General features: G+C 41.1%; 1 protein-coding gene across 1 annotated transcript in view; it reads right to left on the reverse strand.

Moving 5' to 3' along the window:
• Positions 1–18,040, reverse strand: part of PRCP (prolylcarboxypeptidase) — a 29,938-nt gene that overhangs the window by 10,843 nt on the left and 1,055 nt on the right. Inside the window, exons 2-4 of the mRNA XM_080363431.1 lie at positions 2,086–2,226; positions 883–984; positions 379–560 (exon numbers count right to left, since the gene is read on the reverse strand). Coding sequence (XP_080219557.1) covers positions 379–560; positions 883–984; positions 2,086–2,226 — 425 coding nt within the window. The remainder of the gene's footprint in view (positions 1–378; positions 561–882; positions 985–2,085; positions 2,227–18,040) is intronic.

Here is an 18,040-nt window from a genome sequence, read left to right on the forward strand (position 1 = left end):
GTGGCAGACAAAGGTAGGGGAATTACTATTCTCGTTTCCTAGAGGAGAACTAAGGCACTGAAGAGACTGAAGACCTGCCTCAAGTCACCAGAAGTCTGGTGACCCTAAAAGAATTAGGTGCAATGTCAGTGTTGATAATAATTCTTTTGACAAAACTAACAGATAACTCTGAAAATATACACCATCCAGTACCTGCTGAACTATAGTTGTGTTTATTTGGCAAACAGCACCTCTTCTCAAATTCGAAGCAACTTAATTGCTCCACCCAGTAGTGAAAAATTCAAGCCAGCTTGGATTATGGTGCTTCTCCTAAAGCTGTAACATAGCACAGAAATAACAAATGCCTGCTCTATGTTTGAGCAGGACAAGTACACTCACCCAACTACCAGATGGGGGTACTTCATCCTAAACCAGGCTGCAAGCATTCCTCCATAAGATCCTCCTATAGCGATGACAGGACTGTAACGGGCTCCTGCAATGGTCGACTTCAAGTGCTCAATCAGTACCGCAAAGTCTGCCAGAGCTTGTTCTGACGTCAGGTAATTCAGACGCTTGGAGTCCTAAACCAAAGAAAACCGATGATAAACAGCACAGGAGTGATTTGCAGCAGCAGCATTTCTATTCCCCACAGCAGCTGTTGAGTTCTAAATCTGTGCCTGATAACAACTGAAATATTCCTTGCAGGTGTCCCTTGAAATGCTAGAAAAATCACCAATTATTTCTTTATTTTTAATTCTAGAATTGATAGTTACAAAAATAAGACGGCTTGTAGCACGTCTAAATCTTACTCAGGCTCACAGTCATTGCACTGGAAAGAATTACAATAGGCAGAATTATGTTTGTAGGAAACACGTTTAAGGAAGACAAAAAGAGGATACTTACACTGTAAGACTCATTCCCAAAGGGCAAAGATTCTCCATAATATCTATGTTCAGCAAATACTAACATGGCGTTAAGTTCCTGAGCCACATCCCACATAAAACCCTGGTTGGAGAAAAACACACCTTTAAATAAGTTGAATCAATTCTGTTCAAAGTCTCCACTTTTGGTCTAGCGGATTCCAACTCTTTGATTAGAAACATACCACCATCAAAATACAACTAGAGAGACAGAGTGCAATTCGGTTTTAAAGTATCACTGCAGTAAGAAAACGCACAAAACAGATCTCCACCCAGAGACAGGGACACAGACAAAGGAAATATGTATATTTTAATGCTGCAAAATATTAAGCAGTATTGTTTTGGGGAATACACACAGGCAATACTGCCAGAGCTCCTATGGCACAAGCTTAATCCATAGGAAGTAAATGCTACAGGAGAAAAGCTTGCTTTTGAGCTAGGGCTACGTCACAGAGAACACAAAATTTGTTTTGCAATCCTCTAGATTATCGCTTATTGCCATACACTTGCTTAAATAACTACTACTTGTTATTACTTGTTGACAGCAGCTTGTTAGCACCAGTTATGGACACAGGCAGCAATCCTCTGCTGACAAAGCGTGTCCGCGGTCCTGGGCTGCTTGGAGCTCAGCACACGCCACCTCCTGCTGTGTCACTGCACTTTGTGTCGAGGTGGCCAAAAAACACCCACACATTCCATCCTGCACTTATATCGGTCACGGAAGGGAAAGCTTCCACAGGTCTCAGCAGAGAACAAGAATCACCTGCCTTTGATTTCCAGCCTGCTTCATCTCGCTTCACATTTTCCTTATAGAGGAAAAATAACCATCAAAACCTCCCATTTTACTTGGGCAGTCTAAAGGACCGGGATAGGTGTAATTTGGTCCGAAATTTTGCATTCTTAGCTTGAGGCACCTCAGTGTTTCCTCTAGAAATTTTCTTCACTACTCCAGGAAGTTAATACAACTGCACCCCTTTGATTTCTATGGGCTTCCAACACAACCCTGAACCTCTTAAAACTTTGTGTTATTGTTCAGCTTCCTCTTACAACAATGATAACAACCATTGCAAAGTTCTCTTTAAACAATATCCTGACAATGCCTCCTTGTTCTTCCTTATTTTTTCAGCACACCACTACTGGAAAGAAGGATGCCAATTCATGAATTAAAACCCTATTTTTTACATACTGTATTGTTGGAGAACCACATGATATCCCCTTCATTGCCTGTATAGAACAGTATCGGTCCATTGTTTTTCTTCCAGTGCTGATCTGCTATGAGATACCGCTGCCGGAATGTAAGATTATCAGCAAATCCAAAGTGATCAACCTGTAAGAACAAGGAACAACAACATGTTCAGAAGGCTAAAACTGATCCTGGAGTCCATGGGAAGTTCTCACAGTCACTTTGCAGATGAAAAATAAAGAAAAGCATAAAAGTTTTACTAAGATAAAAAAAATATTACATTGAATTAATTTCTATTTCTAATACATCCATTTTTTTCTGCTTTGCAAATGAAGCAGCCAAAATCACAGGTGTATATGCTGAAGGAGAAATGTTACTCTCAGTTATTAAAAGAAAAAGAAATCCATGCCCTTTTTATAGTATCATACTTAAGATATTCTAAATATACTTTGGAAATCAGATCAATCTTCTGAGGGGTCAAAAAAATATCCAATATAATAAAACTGTATCACCAAGTAAAAAGAGCCATTGTCCCACAATGTTTTGAAATTTGTTACTAGCCTTATCATTTAAAGTAAACACCAACACCCCCCCAAAAAAAACCCAAAAACAACAAAAAACCCCCAACTCTTAATTCCCTGCCCTTTTGGCATAAGATTGACATTTAAAGATTCATGTTAGAAAGTGATGAGAGTTTTTTAATTCTTAGAAAACACTAATTCTCTGTAGCTCTTGTGCTATTGCCAGAGTTTACAGATAGTTTTGTGGGGTGCTTCTCCTTCTCTCCTTGCAATTTTCCCTAATCCACATACCCTCCCCAGTTCTTCCTGCTGTCCTACAAACATTGCAACCCTACACACAGCACTTAACCCAAACGCCACAGTGTTAGCTTTATTCCCTCGTTAGAAATTTCATTTCAATTCCTAAGGTCAGTTTTTCAGCTTTTATTCACACCACTTTGTATGCACTATTCCCCTTGGCCCTTTCCCAAGCACTCATCTGTACTGGAAAGTATATAAATTGCTTTTAGAAAGTAACTCCCTGGATAAGCATAATCTTATTCTGGAATACACATGCAGGCTTTTACTACAAAAAAAATAAAACAAACCCAAACACAGAACTAGTCGAGACAGGCTACACTGCTTAATTACTACATATTCACAAATGACCTGTACATTCCCAATTTTGACTTCCACCAGCACAAAGCATCATCTTTCCTTTCACAGCTCCTTGCTGGCGGTACCAGCCTGACATCTGCTGGCTTAACATCTCTCCTCACCCATCTGCCCTCACACCCACAACTCCGTCGAATTGCTCAGATGCTCCTTCCACCTCCCCGGTTTTGAGAACCTCTGCAAGTTAATGCTAAAGAGCAGCACGTCGCACACAAATCCCAGCACTCGCTGCTAAGGCAGTGACCGAACGTATGGGCAATTTCCTCCAGGCAGCTCAGCAAAGCTGAAATCTTGACCCGCAGGATCCAACCACTCCACATCATTTGCTTGGGGTCAAAGAGAGTGCAGGAAGTTATTTAAGGCATAAAATACATATATACAACCTGCTGCAAACTGTCTTTTCCAAACTCTCTCAGATTGAAGTGGAACTGCAAGAGCAGCTGAAGGTCCGTGAGTCATCTTGACAAACAAGGTCTTTGCCCTGCATAAGTAAAACTGCAGGGACTGCTTCCACACCCAAATTAAACTAATTTATCTTCTAGTTTTGCTCAGTTGGACCATTTACTATTTGCTCCTAAGCATGTAGTGATGTTCTGCACATACTTAAGGGCTCTTACACTGAATTCAAGCGCTGACAACATCTGCTGGGTTCATTTTATGCTGACAACTCACCTGGCTCCTTTTTCATTTGCACAGTTATTATTTAGTTTAGTTTCGCTTCTTAAAACAAGCAGAATCAAGAGTGATTAGATGTAGTGATTAGATGTAGAAAGGCAGAACAAGGTCAGCAACTGAAAAAGAACTTGGTCATAAGACCTTGCGACAATGAAAGGGAAGGATTAGATAAGGCACATCTAATAAAAATCACCATATAGTTGAATAAACTCCAACACTATTAGGAAGTACAACTAATACATCTTTTGTTTCAGGTCTGTTTGTACAGGAGAGAAGTATCTTTTTGTGTTTAACTTTTCTGGGCAGGCTGCTCGCCAGCGATAGGAAAGAAAAAGGCTTGTGTCCTGTCTGCCTTTTATGGAATAATCTAAAATTAAACATTTAGCCTTAAAACTTGACTCTGCATCCTTCCTGCCCGAAGGAAGCGCCAACTACAAGACTACACTACAAAAAGTATTCAGCTTCACAGATTCACAGAATGTCAGGGATTGGAAGGGACCTCGAAACATCATCCAGTCCAAACCCCACATGGAGTAGGAACACCTAGGTGAGGTCGCACATGAACATGTCCAGGTGGGTTTGAATGTCTCCAGAGAAGGAGACTCCACAACCCCCCTGGGCAGCCTGTTCCAGTGTCTGTCACCCTCACTGAGAAGTTGTTTTTTCTCAAATTTAAGTGGAACCTCTTATGTTCCAGCTTGATCCCATTACCCCTTGTCCTACCACTGGTTGTCACCGAGAAGAGCCTGGCTCCATCCTCCTGACACTCACCCTTTACATATTTATTAACATTATTAAGGTCACCTCTCAGTCTCCTCTTCCCCAAGCTCAAGAGCCCCAGCTCCCTCAGCCTTTCCTCATATGGGAGATGCTCCACTCCCTTCATCATCTTTGTTGCCCTGCGCTGGACTCTCTCCAGCAGTTCCCTGTCCTGCTGGAACTGAGGGGCCCAGAACTGGACACAATATTCCAGATGTGGTCTCACCAGGGCAGAGTAGAGGGGAAGGAGAACGCCTCTGGACCTACTGACCACCCCCCTTGTAATACACCCCAGGATGCCACTGGCCTTCCTGGCCACAAGGGCCCAGTGCTGGCTCATGGTCATCCTGCTGTCCACCAGGATCCCCAGGTCCCTTTCCCCTACGCTGCTCTCTAATAGGTTTCCCTGAACTATGAAAACATGTACCAACATCTTCTCAGGGTAGGCAGCTTAATATGCAACAGACCAAAAACCTACCGTGGAGGAGGAAAGGAAACACACATACACAAGGAAAACAGAGAAAAAAAATCAGAATAGTTCAATGGATAAGCCTCCTTTAGGCACCAGGCTGAGCTTATTCAATGGACTACTGTGCAGAACAGATGTTCAAGCCCATGTTGCTGTTCCCATTGCACAGGAATGGGAACATTAAGGTAGTAATATTCAAATATGAACATTACTGAATTACATAATTTTCCTGAATTATGTCTAATTTTCTTTTTAGAGATACAATTTACTATGTCTTCCTTGTGATGTGCTCTGCAAGTCTATTCCCATAAAACAAACCCTGCAATCTCAATGCTGTAGTGAGCCTGCAAGTCTATTCCCATAAAACAAACCCTGCAACCCCAATGCTGCAGTGACCCTGCAACACTGAGGAGAACACACAGAAATTTGCGTTTTCTTTTGCCCATTTTAATAACCATGTTGATCAAAGTGTCACGATCCTCCATCTCGACTCTGAGCTGTGCTATAGACTCACTCACCACCAGTCAGTTCTTCTTTCCCATTCCTCCCCCAATCTGTAAAAATTTGATAGCGTCGCAGAAGCGAAACTGTGCCTGTTCATCGTATTCATAATACATCAAACCATGGATGTGTGTGAGATCCCAGGCAGCACAGACAAGTCCAGACTTCTCCAGAAAAACAAAAAATATATATATAAAAATCACATATACCTATCACTCAAGTGAACAGCAGAAACTCCTTTATCGCTAGATGGGGCTTCATACCTTGTAGTAACTTGTCTTTGCAAGGATAAGATGCGTAACACAACCATAAAAAAAACAACCCTAACATTTGTAAAGCAGGCAGAAAGAGATGTCACAACTGTTGGTTATTGCCAAGAAAATCAAAGAAATTCAGAATCCAGAACATCAACACAGTTTGAAGGTGTTCCAGGGAGCGTCTCCTTGCAAGAGTAAAAAATGTTTGAAAATGTATGAAGTTTGAGGGGAAAAGGCACAAGAATTAATAGAAAATTGTCAAGTGAGAGCTTGGGACACAAAGGGAAAGCTGTAGTTCAAGAACAGCAGATGGAGCTGTCGTGTAGCCAATACAGCAAATGCTTTCACCATCCTCTGTAGAACAGGTATGCAAAGCAAATAATAAACCCCACAAACCGTGTCAAGTACACTTTACAATTCAAACCACCCTGAGATTTTATTTTTTAGCTTTTTTCTCAAGTCAGATTTCATTTAAAAGTCGAACCAGAAAGTTTCTTTCCCACACTTCAGCAAAAGGATGAAGACGACAGCAATGGCTTTTGAAACAAGACCTAATTGGAATAGACCACGACAGCAAAAGAAAAAGGCAGTTTAGTAAACATTTACAATACCTTAACTGTTGGTTAAAAGTAACAATGGTAGAGGTATACTATCATACATGAGGTTTTTCTAATTGCATTTTTCATAATTACAATTATTGCCAGGATGCCAGCAGTAAATATAACACAAGGTCCTGAGCAACCTAACACAACTTTGAATTTGGCCCTGCTTTGAGTGTGATGTTGGACCAAATAACATGCAGAGTTCCCTTCCAAAACCAAACTATTTAAGCTTCTGTAAACAGGACTACCTAGCAAGTTTGGTTAAAATAAAAACACAGTCTTCTCAGCAATATAACAGCAATGTCTTAAAAATGGAAGTATCATACACATGCAACACCAGCACAGAATTGGACTTCTGATACTAATAAAATGGAAAATAAAAACAGAAAAAGGAATGTTGAAAGTAATAAGTTATGAATGTATCATGTCTTATGTTGAGCTGTCATAGATGACTTATCTCAGGGTATATATATATTTAATATGTTTTTTGTTGTTTTGGAAGCCCATTTAAAATAAAACAAGCCACGCAGCCACGTATCTCCTCTGAGGAGGAAACAAAAAAGGCACAACAGATGTTGGTTATTGTACAGATGTTAGTCTGCTTAATATACTCCTGGAAGCAGTCAGGAACTATGGCACTGTGTGAAGTACAAAGACAAAACAGGACATGTGGGCCAAAACCCACTTCCTTCTCAGCAGCATCGTAAGGTCATTAGTGACTTCAGAGACAGGGCTGCAAACATAAGTCTTTACCAAAAAAAATACTATAATTCACAGCGCAGCTTCTAACCAAATGCATTTCATGTCATTCAATTTGGTAAATCAGCACCTGATGCTTTCATGCTTTTGAGTTTCTGGCAGGATTGCCAGTGTCTGAAGCCTTTGTGTCATGCGTCAAATTTCACTATTCTAAGCAACAGCTTTATTCTCCCAAACTTGGATATTCCATTTGAAATCCAATCAGTTGTTTTACTGGTGAGAAGCCAGGGGGTTTTAAGAGCCGTGCTCCACCCTCCAAGCATTCATGTTGTTGTGTTGAGCACTCATCCTGTCTGAATTATTTCCTGAGGACAGGAAGATGCGGGATAGTCCGAGGATATCCTCTGGCATGAACAGCAGCATGGGCACCAGCCTCTTTGGGATTTCACCAACGTGTTTTTATTCCTGGTTTTACTCCAGTCCAGAGAGCTGACCCTATTATTTTGCTTCCTCTTAAAAATCTTCGCTTCCTCTGTTTAAGTTGCAAGTTCACGAGGGCAGGGACTGCCTTGCCATCTTTGTACAGCATCATATTCAAGGGGCACCAAAGTTTGTTACAAGTATTACTACATATAACGAAATATTCAAGCTCATAAAAACCATTGCAGCAATAGAGTACCACTAAAAATACATGTATACTCACACAATGCCTTCATTGCAGGGGAGACAGAACTAAAAATGAAAGTTAAATAAAAATCAGTTTAAACAAAAAAGTCTCCCTCCCTAACACTATTCTTGTTGCTTTGTTTTCTGCTATCGCACATTTTTGTGTGCTGGGTCTGAGGCTTCATCTCATTGACATTTGGTAAGATTCTCTGAGTTTGCCCCTGCTCATTTCGTGCAGAAGGAAAAACAAAATGTAATCAATATTAGCTTTTCTTGATCTTCTCCATTTTACATGCAAGCAATTAGGTGTTTCCTTGCCTTCTAGGCTGATATTTGTGTAAGGGACAGCAGATTGAAGATCAGCACCATTGTTCACCACATGTTGAAATGCATAATCATTTGATGTCCTGTGGAAGAGCAGGGAGATGTAAACTGCACCTTCTTGCATCAGGCTACATTAACCCACTAACTTGAATGGCCTACATGGAAAAAATATAACAAAATTGGAAGAGGTGGACTTCCACGTTTCCCATAATTCAGAGGTTTTGTTCATTAGATTTAATTATACTTTGTTTACCTGTTACATTTAACAAAGCATACAGACATAACAATAGGCACGCTGCTTGCCTCTTCCAACTTCTAGTCTACTAGTGGTGGTTGGAGGTGCTTCCAGCCAAATCAACTATCCAAAACTAATCTAGGCTTAAAATCCTTGTAACGGAGGGATCTCTTCCTTTGTGACTATGTCCTCGTAAACACAGTGGCCTTTGACATGCTTTGTGTATTTTACTGAAACTTCTTTTATGCTGCAGAAACCATGTCACCTGCTCTCAGGAGGCTGCAACTGCTTAAGGAAATCTGGTTTTAGCGCTCGTTTATCACTTCGGTGATTAAAAAGCACGGACAAGGAAAGCCTCAGACAGGAACTCTACCCCTGTCCTTAGTCACACAGCTTGGACAAGACACTTAAAAGAAAGAGACCAAAGAACATCCAAACAGCTACAGGATATGCTGTAGGAAAGCACTGGGCTACTCAGGTCAGCCCTTGTTAGAAATAGTTTCCAAACAGTACATGATGAAATGTTATTTTTATGGTGGAAATCTAAGCAGCTAAGGAGAATACAAATAGTTTTCAACTTCCACAAACCACTAGTACTTTTGTGCAGCAATTGAAACTCCAGATTCTGCCTGCCCTGTAAAAATGAAGTCCATAAACACATGGAGAATTTAATTAATTAGGTGTAAAGTCCTCCAGCAGTCACAGCAAAGGCACAAGTCCTTGTTGGAGCTCCTCCAGTTGGAAGGATGGTCTCACAGGTCCCACATGCCTTACCAACACGTTCTGCCCCAAATTGAGGGCTGCAAAGCCCCAGCACAAGGGAGGTGATGGGTGACCAAGGCAGGAGACAGCAATAATTGCTTTTATCAACTTTACTGCTTGATGCTCCTTAACTACAGTCTCTGTTCCCCTGCCATTCTGCTCTTCTCCAGGCAACGGAGAGGCTTGTGCTGCCATAATCAATCAGCTATAGGAATTTATAACAAATTACTATGGTGATAAACACACCAAATGCTCATATAATTAATCCTTCCATTCAAGGCATTATGACCCTGGTGAAATTCTTCCATGGGACAAGGGATGGGGCAAGGAGTAGGGAACAACCAGGTCAAAGCCATATTAGCCAAGGTGCATTATTTCACAAGGCCGAAATAAGGACAAAGCTGCACTATAGCAGACAAAGACACAGTTATCCTTGTGAAAGGTCTCTCAGACCCATAACAGGTAAAGGCCTGCATTTTTTTTCCATCTGCCTTTCAGATTGAATTACAAATCCATCACATTTGGAGGATAAACTTCAGAGTGAAAGAAAAAATTGCACATGAACCTTCCATGTGTCTCAGATTAAGCAGTATAAAAATATTCCAGTTTTGCTGAGAAAACCCTAAAGTTTTGAATAGGAATAGTTGTTTGAACAAAATACTTTATGAAGCAAGTTTGATCTTCCCTGATCAAAATGGTTTTCATTTGAAAGGCTTCCTCAGCTTCTTTGTAAACAAGGACACGGTGGGGAAAAAAAAGCATTTCACATTCAAGAATATATTTCTTTTTGATCAAACTAAATATTTAAAATACCTCTAGCTGTCCACCCAAAAGGGCTAGAACTTTCTAACCTGGTAAATATTTTTAAAGGTTCAACTCAATTTGCAACCATTTTACTTCCCAGGTTTTCGGCACTACAAGGAAATTTGCTCCAGTTTATTATTCTCCCAGCCTTAGTTCAACCACTATTACTTGTATTTTATGTTCTCCAGCTAATCCCACAGAAAACAGAGGACCAAGGCAGGGGGAAGGGGTGGGGAAAGAGATAGACAAAGTGAAAACTGTCCTGTCATCCACCCAGATATTATTCTAGTCAGATAAAGCCGAGGCAAAATGGCAACAGCATTAAAAGGCACAGAATACCTATAGAAGATTGTGCTAGGGATTTTACATACACCACTGTGGATCGTTTATTTAATAGCTACTAATTCTGCTGAGCATTTAAGAGGGAGGGGGGAATGCAATTTCAGAAAACAAAACAACAAAGCAGTAATTAGTCATAGTCCTTATGCAATAGCAAAAATACCAGGTAGCAACTGCTTCTCTGGCAGGCTTGCAACACATGTGAACCCTTCAGAACAACTGTCTGCTTGCAGAGCTCCAAGACTTGGTAGATGGGATGACAGGGAGAGCAGCAGCATTCAGGTGACAAGTTTTCCTACAGATTGCTCTGCTGCACAACAACAACATCCCGTTCTCTTTTCACAACCATTACAAAAGTTCTCCAGCAAATGTACAGAAAAACGATGGGTCCTTATACCAGGGCAGTCCGTGCCCAGAACTGAGCTGGACCACAGATGCTTTTCTCTCAGCAAAGCAAGTTTTCTCATCTAAATAAAGACTCTCCGATATTTACAGGAAACTATTTTTCCATTTGCCTTTTTCCACTTAAAAATAGGAAAGAATATTTTGTTATAAACTATATAACAAACCCTGAGCAACTCCTCAGACATCGCTAAAAGCCATTTCCCATCACCTTGTAGGACAGGAGCTCCTGATTAGGAGCCAAGGGAACTCTACATGCCTGAGGCTGAGGGAGCTGGGCTTGTTTAGTCTGGAGAAGAGGAGGCTTAGAGGTGAGCTCAGCACTCTCTAGAACTACCTGAAGGGAAGTTCTAGCCAGGTGGGAATTGGTCTCTTCTCCCAGGCAGTCAGCAATAGGACAAGGGGACATGGGCTTAAACTCTGCCAGAGGAAATTTAGGCTGGAGATTAGAAAGAAACTCTTTACAGAGAGAGTGGTCAGGCATTGGAATGGCTGCCCAGGGAGGTGCTGGACTCGCCGTCCCTGGAGGTTTCTAAACTGAGATTGGACATGGCACTTAGTGCCATGATCTAGTAAACAGACTAGAGTTGGACCAAGGGTTGGACTCGATGATCTCTGAGGTCTTTTCCAATCCAGTCGATTCTGTGATTCTGTGATACATTTCCCCCCAGTAGCAGTGACTGAAAACTGTAGACATATAGGTGGCCACCCACTTTTAACTGTATAGAAAACACTACAGTAAAGCCAGAGCTTCCAGAGCAGAATGTGGCTCTCAACAGCGGTTGTGGAAGATTCGGTGTTCACGGAGCAGGCAGTAAGGAAAAGCAAGCTGCTGCTGCTTAAAAGCATAAATCAAACATCTGGTTAATGCTAGTTTTGCTTTCACCCACTTCCTCTACTTCAGCCTGGCCTCAGCCCAAGCCTGCTCAAGTCAAAGGGCCTGACACCCAGCACTTTCTGTTCCCCTTGTCTTGAAAGGAAGCTCCTGCACACAAACTACCATCTAAGGCTACCTCTGACCAGCTTTTTCACACTAAGTGCCTCTGGGGATGCTTTTAGAAAGGATTTTTTTGCTTCACAAGACAAGAAAACTTACCCCTGTTGGAAGAAGAATAAATTAGCTAGGAATGAAAGGAGATGCACCACCAGGTGTGTTGGTACCAGCAGAGGGAGAAGCCAGAGCACAGCATCACAGCTCCATGTGCGCTCATAGCCCACACAAACCAGCCTTTCTGTGAACCCTCTCCTCTTCTGGACAGACACACATCTCAGGTCTTGCTTTACAAACACCTTTTCCAGATAGTCTTCATCTAATCACTCTCACTTTAAGCCTGACACAAGGGTAAACTTGTACACAAACTTTGCATCTGGGCCATAGGAGCGAGTAATGGAAGAAGTTGGTATGGCAAGTTGAAGATAGAAACAACCCAAAAGGTTTAGAAATGTCGTTCTTTGCTCACTAGACACCTTTAGAGAACAGCAACCACAGCACAACCAACAGCAATAGTGTCACTTGGCAGCAGCACTACAACCGTGCTGAATATTACAAAATAGTCCAGGCTCAGCAGGGCTGAACTAAAACACAGGAGACAGCAACTGAAAACTTAAAATAGAAACAAAAGTTATCACCCCACACCACAGGCAAGAAGGACAGTGTCTACCCACTGTGGTGAAAATAAATGCTATTCCCATTCTTCTCTCCATATTTAATTATCTGAATTTACCTGTCTGGAAAACAAAGAAATGAACCATTTTACAAGTATATGGAAGATGACTGACTGCAGCCTGGTCTTCCCAATTAAATGTCTTACAAGTTTCACTGCTTTAGATATAAAAATCTAAATTTTCCAGAATGTATGAAATAAAGAAAATGCATGTATTTATGCAGTTTTTGAAGACTTTAAATGAAATTATCAAGCGTGACCTCTAGTCTCACCAGTTTGGCATACATTACAAGTTTTGTGCACAGTCTACAACAATTTACGCTGTTGGCTGGTCCTGATCTCCTCAAAGTCAGATGAAGAAATCAATATAGAACACATTAGCATCAAATTCCATTTTGAACTTAATTTCCCTCTCTATCTCCCCCCTCCCACCCAGTGCCTTCTCCTCAAAAAAAGCAAGAAAACCAGAGCTAAGACTTTGATTCCATTGCTAGAAACTCATGGACAATTGGTACAATTTCAGCGAAGTTAACAAGATCTATCTCATGCACATCTGGCTTGTGAACAGCTTGCTGCTTCGGCCACACAGAGTTTTGTTTGTTGTTTAGTCCTTTAAACTTTGTCTAATCGAGACAGTCTATCAGAAATCTTTCAGAGGCCTATTACAGCTTTTAATGATTAAAGCTAGCGAGACTAAAAAATGCTTATTTTCAGAGAGCGTAGTGATCATTGATGCTTTTTGTAGCCTCTACTACTAACTGCTCCCTTGAAGGAAGATACTCAGGTCGTGAGGAAATTAAGTGTTTCCTGCTTAATTTGAGAAGCTGATGTCTGCATTGTGACCTACAGATAAGTAGTGCATAAAAATAAAAATTCACTGACGAGCTTTAACAAGTACTTCCCCGTTTTCCTGCCCACTGAATAAGAGCTATTGTTTCTCCTCACAGGCCTGGTTTATAGCTTACAGCTCCTGTTTTAAATCACACTATGAAATCAGAGAGTAAAGAGCTGCCAAGTACTCCTGTACTACTTGATGAGGAAAACATATATTCCAAGTAATTCACTTCCAAGGCAAACATGAGCATCACTTCTTCTCTAACCACTGACATAACTTTTAATTGGTACCAAGGGGCTCTGTAAAAAGCACTTTGTTTTTTCCTTCACCAGCAGTTAAAAGTGCTATTGTATTACAGTGCCAGACATGAAAAACAAACCTATCTTACCATTCTCGACATCTGTTACTACTCCAAGACACCAACCTAAGTCACAATAACATGCTGAAAAATTCCTAACTAGAATTTACAGTGCTAATCTCAGCCTGTCTTAATATCTTAAAAGCAAGTTCTATGCCCATGGCTGAGAATTCCTTCATTGGCATTAAACAGCTTATACAATACAGTTGTATACATGTTTTTAGTGACAGTCATTTACCTACAACAGTGAAAATTTCAAAGCCTGGAAAGTGCCAAATTAGATTAAAGCTACCTTGTTCCATAATTGTAAACTTTCTTCTTGTGACTACAATGGATGCAACATCCAAGAGCAAAAACTGCACCCTTAGTTTGAATTAATCTGAATTTAGCATCTTATAATCATCTAATCCAAATTTATCACCTTAAGATGATAAATTAAGACAGCATTGTCTTCAAAAAGGTGATCCAATCTCTTCATCTCATTTTCCTTTACTCCGATCATTCACGCAATGACCTGAGACTGAAGTTAAATTGGGTTTTACTGTAGTACATTTTCAGTTAGAGAAGGAAAACTCTGGGGTTCTCTCTAAATTGGCCCTTCCTGTAGAACAAAAAGAACCATGTCTGAAAAATAAATCTTTGCTTCTCCTTTGCAGTCGTTCTCAAATTCTCTTTTCCAGCTTGAAACCTGCATTCTAACTTCTGCACTTTCAATCAAGGCTTTCATTTTTTATGCCTCAGAACTTAAGTCTGTAACACCAAATATGATATTAAAGACACCTGACAGAGCCAGAAAAGATCCATTTGCGTTACTTTTGAGAATTCATTAGTTTGAAGGTTCAACATCGCTTCTCTTCACATACAAACACTATGAAGTGCAGATGTGTTTCAGAGCAGAACAACTTGCACATGAATTTACTAAGTTATGAAACACTGACATAGGTATTAAATCTAGGAAGTTATTAAATGCAATCAGAACCCATCTCCTGGAAATGGTGACACAAGTGAGAGACAGTCTGATTGAAGGACCAGGCTCAGTAACTTGCTGAACACAAGTTAATTTCACTTGTTACATTGGTTCTTAGGCCGATCCATAGCAGTTCAGAAAGCAAAAGATGTGCTTACAAAGTGTGATTGAGATGAAGGATCCATCAGCACATTAAGTCTTGCACAGCCATCAGTTATCAAATCGAAAGAATAGATACCACATCCACTCTCTTTTCTGAAAAGGACAGTTTATCACTGACAATCCTTCAACTATCAGGAAATTTAAGGCATCATCCTCCCAGTAGTACAGCACTTAAAGCACAAGTTCTTAGGCTATGGTTTTGTAACACTCGTACATATGTTGAAGACAAGGAATGCAGAGGTGCAGGACAAGGCTCCCCAAAATGAGAAAGGCTGCCTGACTCAAGACCCTACACTGAAAGTTGATTTCTACTCAGGCAATGAGAAATAGCAGCTCTTGGATACCTCGCCAAGGCTTTCCAGTCAGTTTGAATTGTGGTCACTCACACAGCTGCCCATGAAGAAGCTATTCAGATAGTGGTGGTCTTCCTGCAGCTCTGCACATCCTGCACATCATCCTCTCTGTAAAGTCTGGGTTTGGATGGATTAATTTAAAACAGAAATCACAAGCAACCTTTTAGCAAGCAAGCTACCAAAGAAGAAGTGAGAGTAGCCTTGCCTACAGAAGTCATACTAGTACATCAGAAGAGCTGAAAAGGATGCCAGCTTCCCCAGCATAGATACAATTTGTTGATGTAAAGATGTGGGTGATGGCAGAGTTTCTCCTTCGAGGGCCATCGACTAACCTAGGTCAGCATGAGCTACCTGTACACTGGGGTAATTTCACTTCTGCATTAGAGGAATAGAGGGCTGAAAGGCATCAGTTACTTTTGAAGGCAGAAGGGGGAAAACCAAAGCAAAACACACAAATCTTCAAGACAATATAATAAAATAAAAGTTGTTGAGGACATACACAGTGCAGTATGCAAGCTGAGTTCCTAGCTACACTGCCACGGCCATTGCTTGACTTATTTCTCAATATTCCAGATTTCAGCCCTGTCAGCAGGGATGTCTGACACTTAAAGCACTAAACAGGAGTAAGTTCAACATAAATGAGCGTTGAGCTGAGCTCTGACCCTCTTGTTTCTCCAAATTCAAATACCTTTGCTTCTGAGTAACTAACACTAAACCCTCAAGCAATGCTGCAGGTCTATAGGCCTTCATGCCAAGAAGCTCCATTTAGAGGCTGTAATTCCACATTAAAACCCTCAGATTCTGAAATTCACGTCTCCAACGTGCAACATTAATTCATCATTCGCAGTGCTCACGAGGTATTTTGGGGCAACAGAATTCATGACAGAAATCTATTTAGACTTTTCAAAGTTTTCTTTTGTGGAAGTATTAAATATTTAAAGACTATTCATAAGGACTTCTTACCGAAGTAGGCATAAGAAGTGTTTCCTTTGTGACAGTGTAATATTTTGCCATATTATAAAAGAGTGATAAAATCAACATCAAACATTTTTAACTGATGTTGAAAACCAAAGGGATAAACAAGAATCAAAATAGGAACTTTAAGTAAGAAGAAAGACTCAGCAGCACCGAAGCAGATGATTCACACTGTAAGCAACTATAATGTAAATAATTGAACTTCAACAATCCTGAGAGGTGGCGAAGTTTCACCACCCCTATTTAATATGTCCATCGTGGTATTTATGTTCCACCATAGACTCATAACGTAATTACAAACCCCAGACAGCAGCACTCAGCACGTGTTTCATAAGGGCTGTAGAGTTTGCCTATCAGTTCTACATGCTGTGCAATCGATAATGAGCAGCCTTACACCCTCCGCGTGATTCGGCCTCTCGTGCTAACCCTACATCTCTCACACGCCAGGATCAGCATTCATATCCTTGATGAATACAAAAAATACATGAATATACACATCTCTCCCACCATGTTCAGCAATACCAGTAAGACTTTGGACAAGGAAAGCAAGGATTTCAAGGCCTGTGATTATGACCCCTCTTTCCCATAGCAGCCACTCTCAGTCAGGATGATTTTTATTGAAGTGGGGAATAAGAACATGGGAGATGCTGAAGGGAGCGGGATGTGGCAGCATCTTTACAACAGGGTGTCACAGGGACTCTTCCCTCCCTTCTCTCAACATCTACCTGCCTCCCAAAATCTGCAGATCTGGGGTACACAGCAGCTCTGGTGCTTCCCTGGCAACTGGCAGGCACACAGATGTCTCTGTCGATAGCCGAGAACAACCAGGAGACACCGCAGGCCAGAGGGGGGATGAGAACAGAGGTGTGACAGAATGGTGACAAAGGTTGGTTCAGGCCACAGCACAGAATTAATATCACTGACACTATGGCAGCAATGAGCAACAACCAACACACCAGAACAATTAGGTGTCAGGCTTATGAGTTACAACACAACCACAGGATTGATATCCTGGCCAACATAGACCACACATTGCAGGAGGTATCTGCAGTATGTTACCAAATATGCTAAACGGCTCTTAGAGTTAATGGAGGGGCCCAAATCTCAAGTCACTGCCCGAGTGATTAAAAAGTATTAGACAGAGATGCTTTCAAGACACAGGATTTATGTGGGGAGACTGCTTGAAGAGGAATGCTCCCAAACCAGAATCAATCTGCAGAAGAATATAATCTCAATGTATGGATTTGTCAAAAAGCTGTTCCCATCCCACCTCTCACACCCCTAATGACAGTGACCTTCACCCTAAAATTATTTCGTAGCTATTCAGGATATACAAGGGTTATCTTTTTCTTCATGTCTGTTCTCTCTGAAAGCATAATATTCCCATTTTGCCCATTCCATTCTAAGTTCAGCTTCTACAAAGCTGAAACAGTAAACATTCAATCCATGTATCATCCAAGATGCCTGTGAATGAAACAGCTTCTCTTTCCCACCATTTCCTACGTAGACCAGGGCACAAAATTCAGTTGCAGGCTACAAGCCTGTTTCGAATCAAACCATTAGAATATCAGAAAAGTGTCCTCTCTGTTTATTACACCTCTCAGTAAGAGGAACAATTACCTGCCCTAAAAGATCAGGGTCAGCCCAGGTGAGGAGGCAGATGATCCCTCACACATACAAAGGAACTGTTGACTGTTTTTGTGATAACCTAAAAACAAGTAGGGTTTTGAGTTTCCTGCAAGAGGACCACACCAGCACACGTAGCTGACATTGAGGAGCTCTCTGTTCTGTCCCTGTGGCTGCAGATTTTGCCAACAAGTCACAAAGCAAGTTATTGGAGCAGACAGGAAAAGAAAGTTCTAGTTAGTAACGGAAATCAGTTCTGTATTTAAAAGAAACAAATAAAAATCACACAAGTGCTAATTGCAAATAGTGCTAGGGTACAACCGAAGTCTCCAGCAGCTTTCTGCCAACA

This window comes from Nesoenas mayeri (genome assembly GCF_963082525.1).
Source record: "Nesoenas mayeri genome assembly, chromosome: 1".
NCBI classification, from domain to species: Eukaryota; Metazoa; Chordata; class Aves; order Columbiformes; family Columbidae; genus Nesoenas; species Nesoenas mayeri.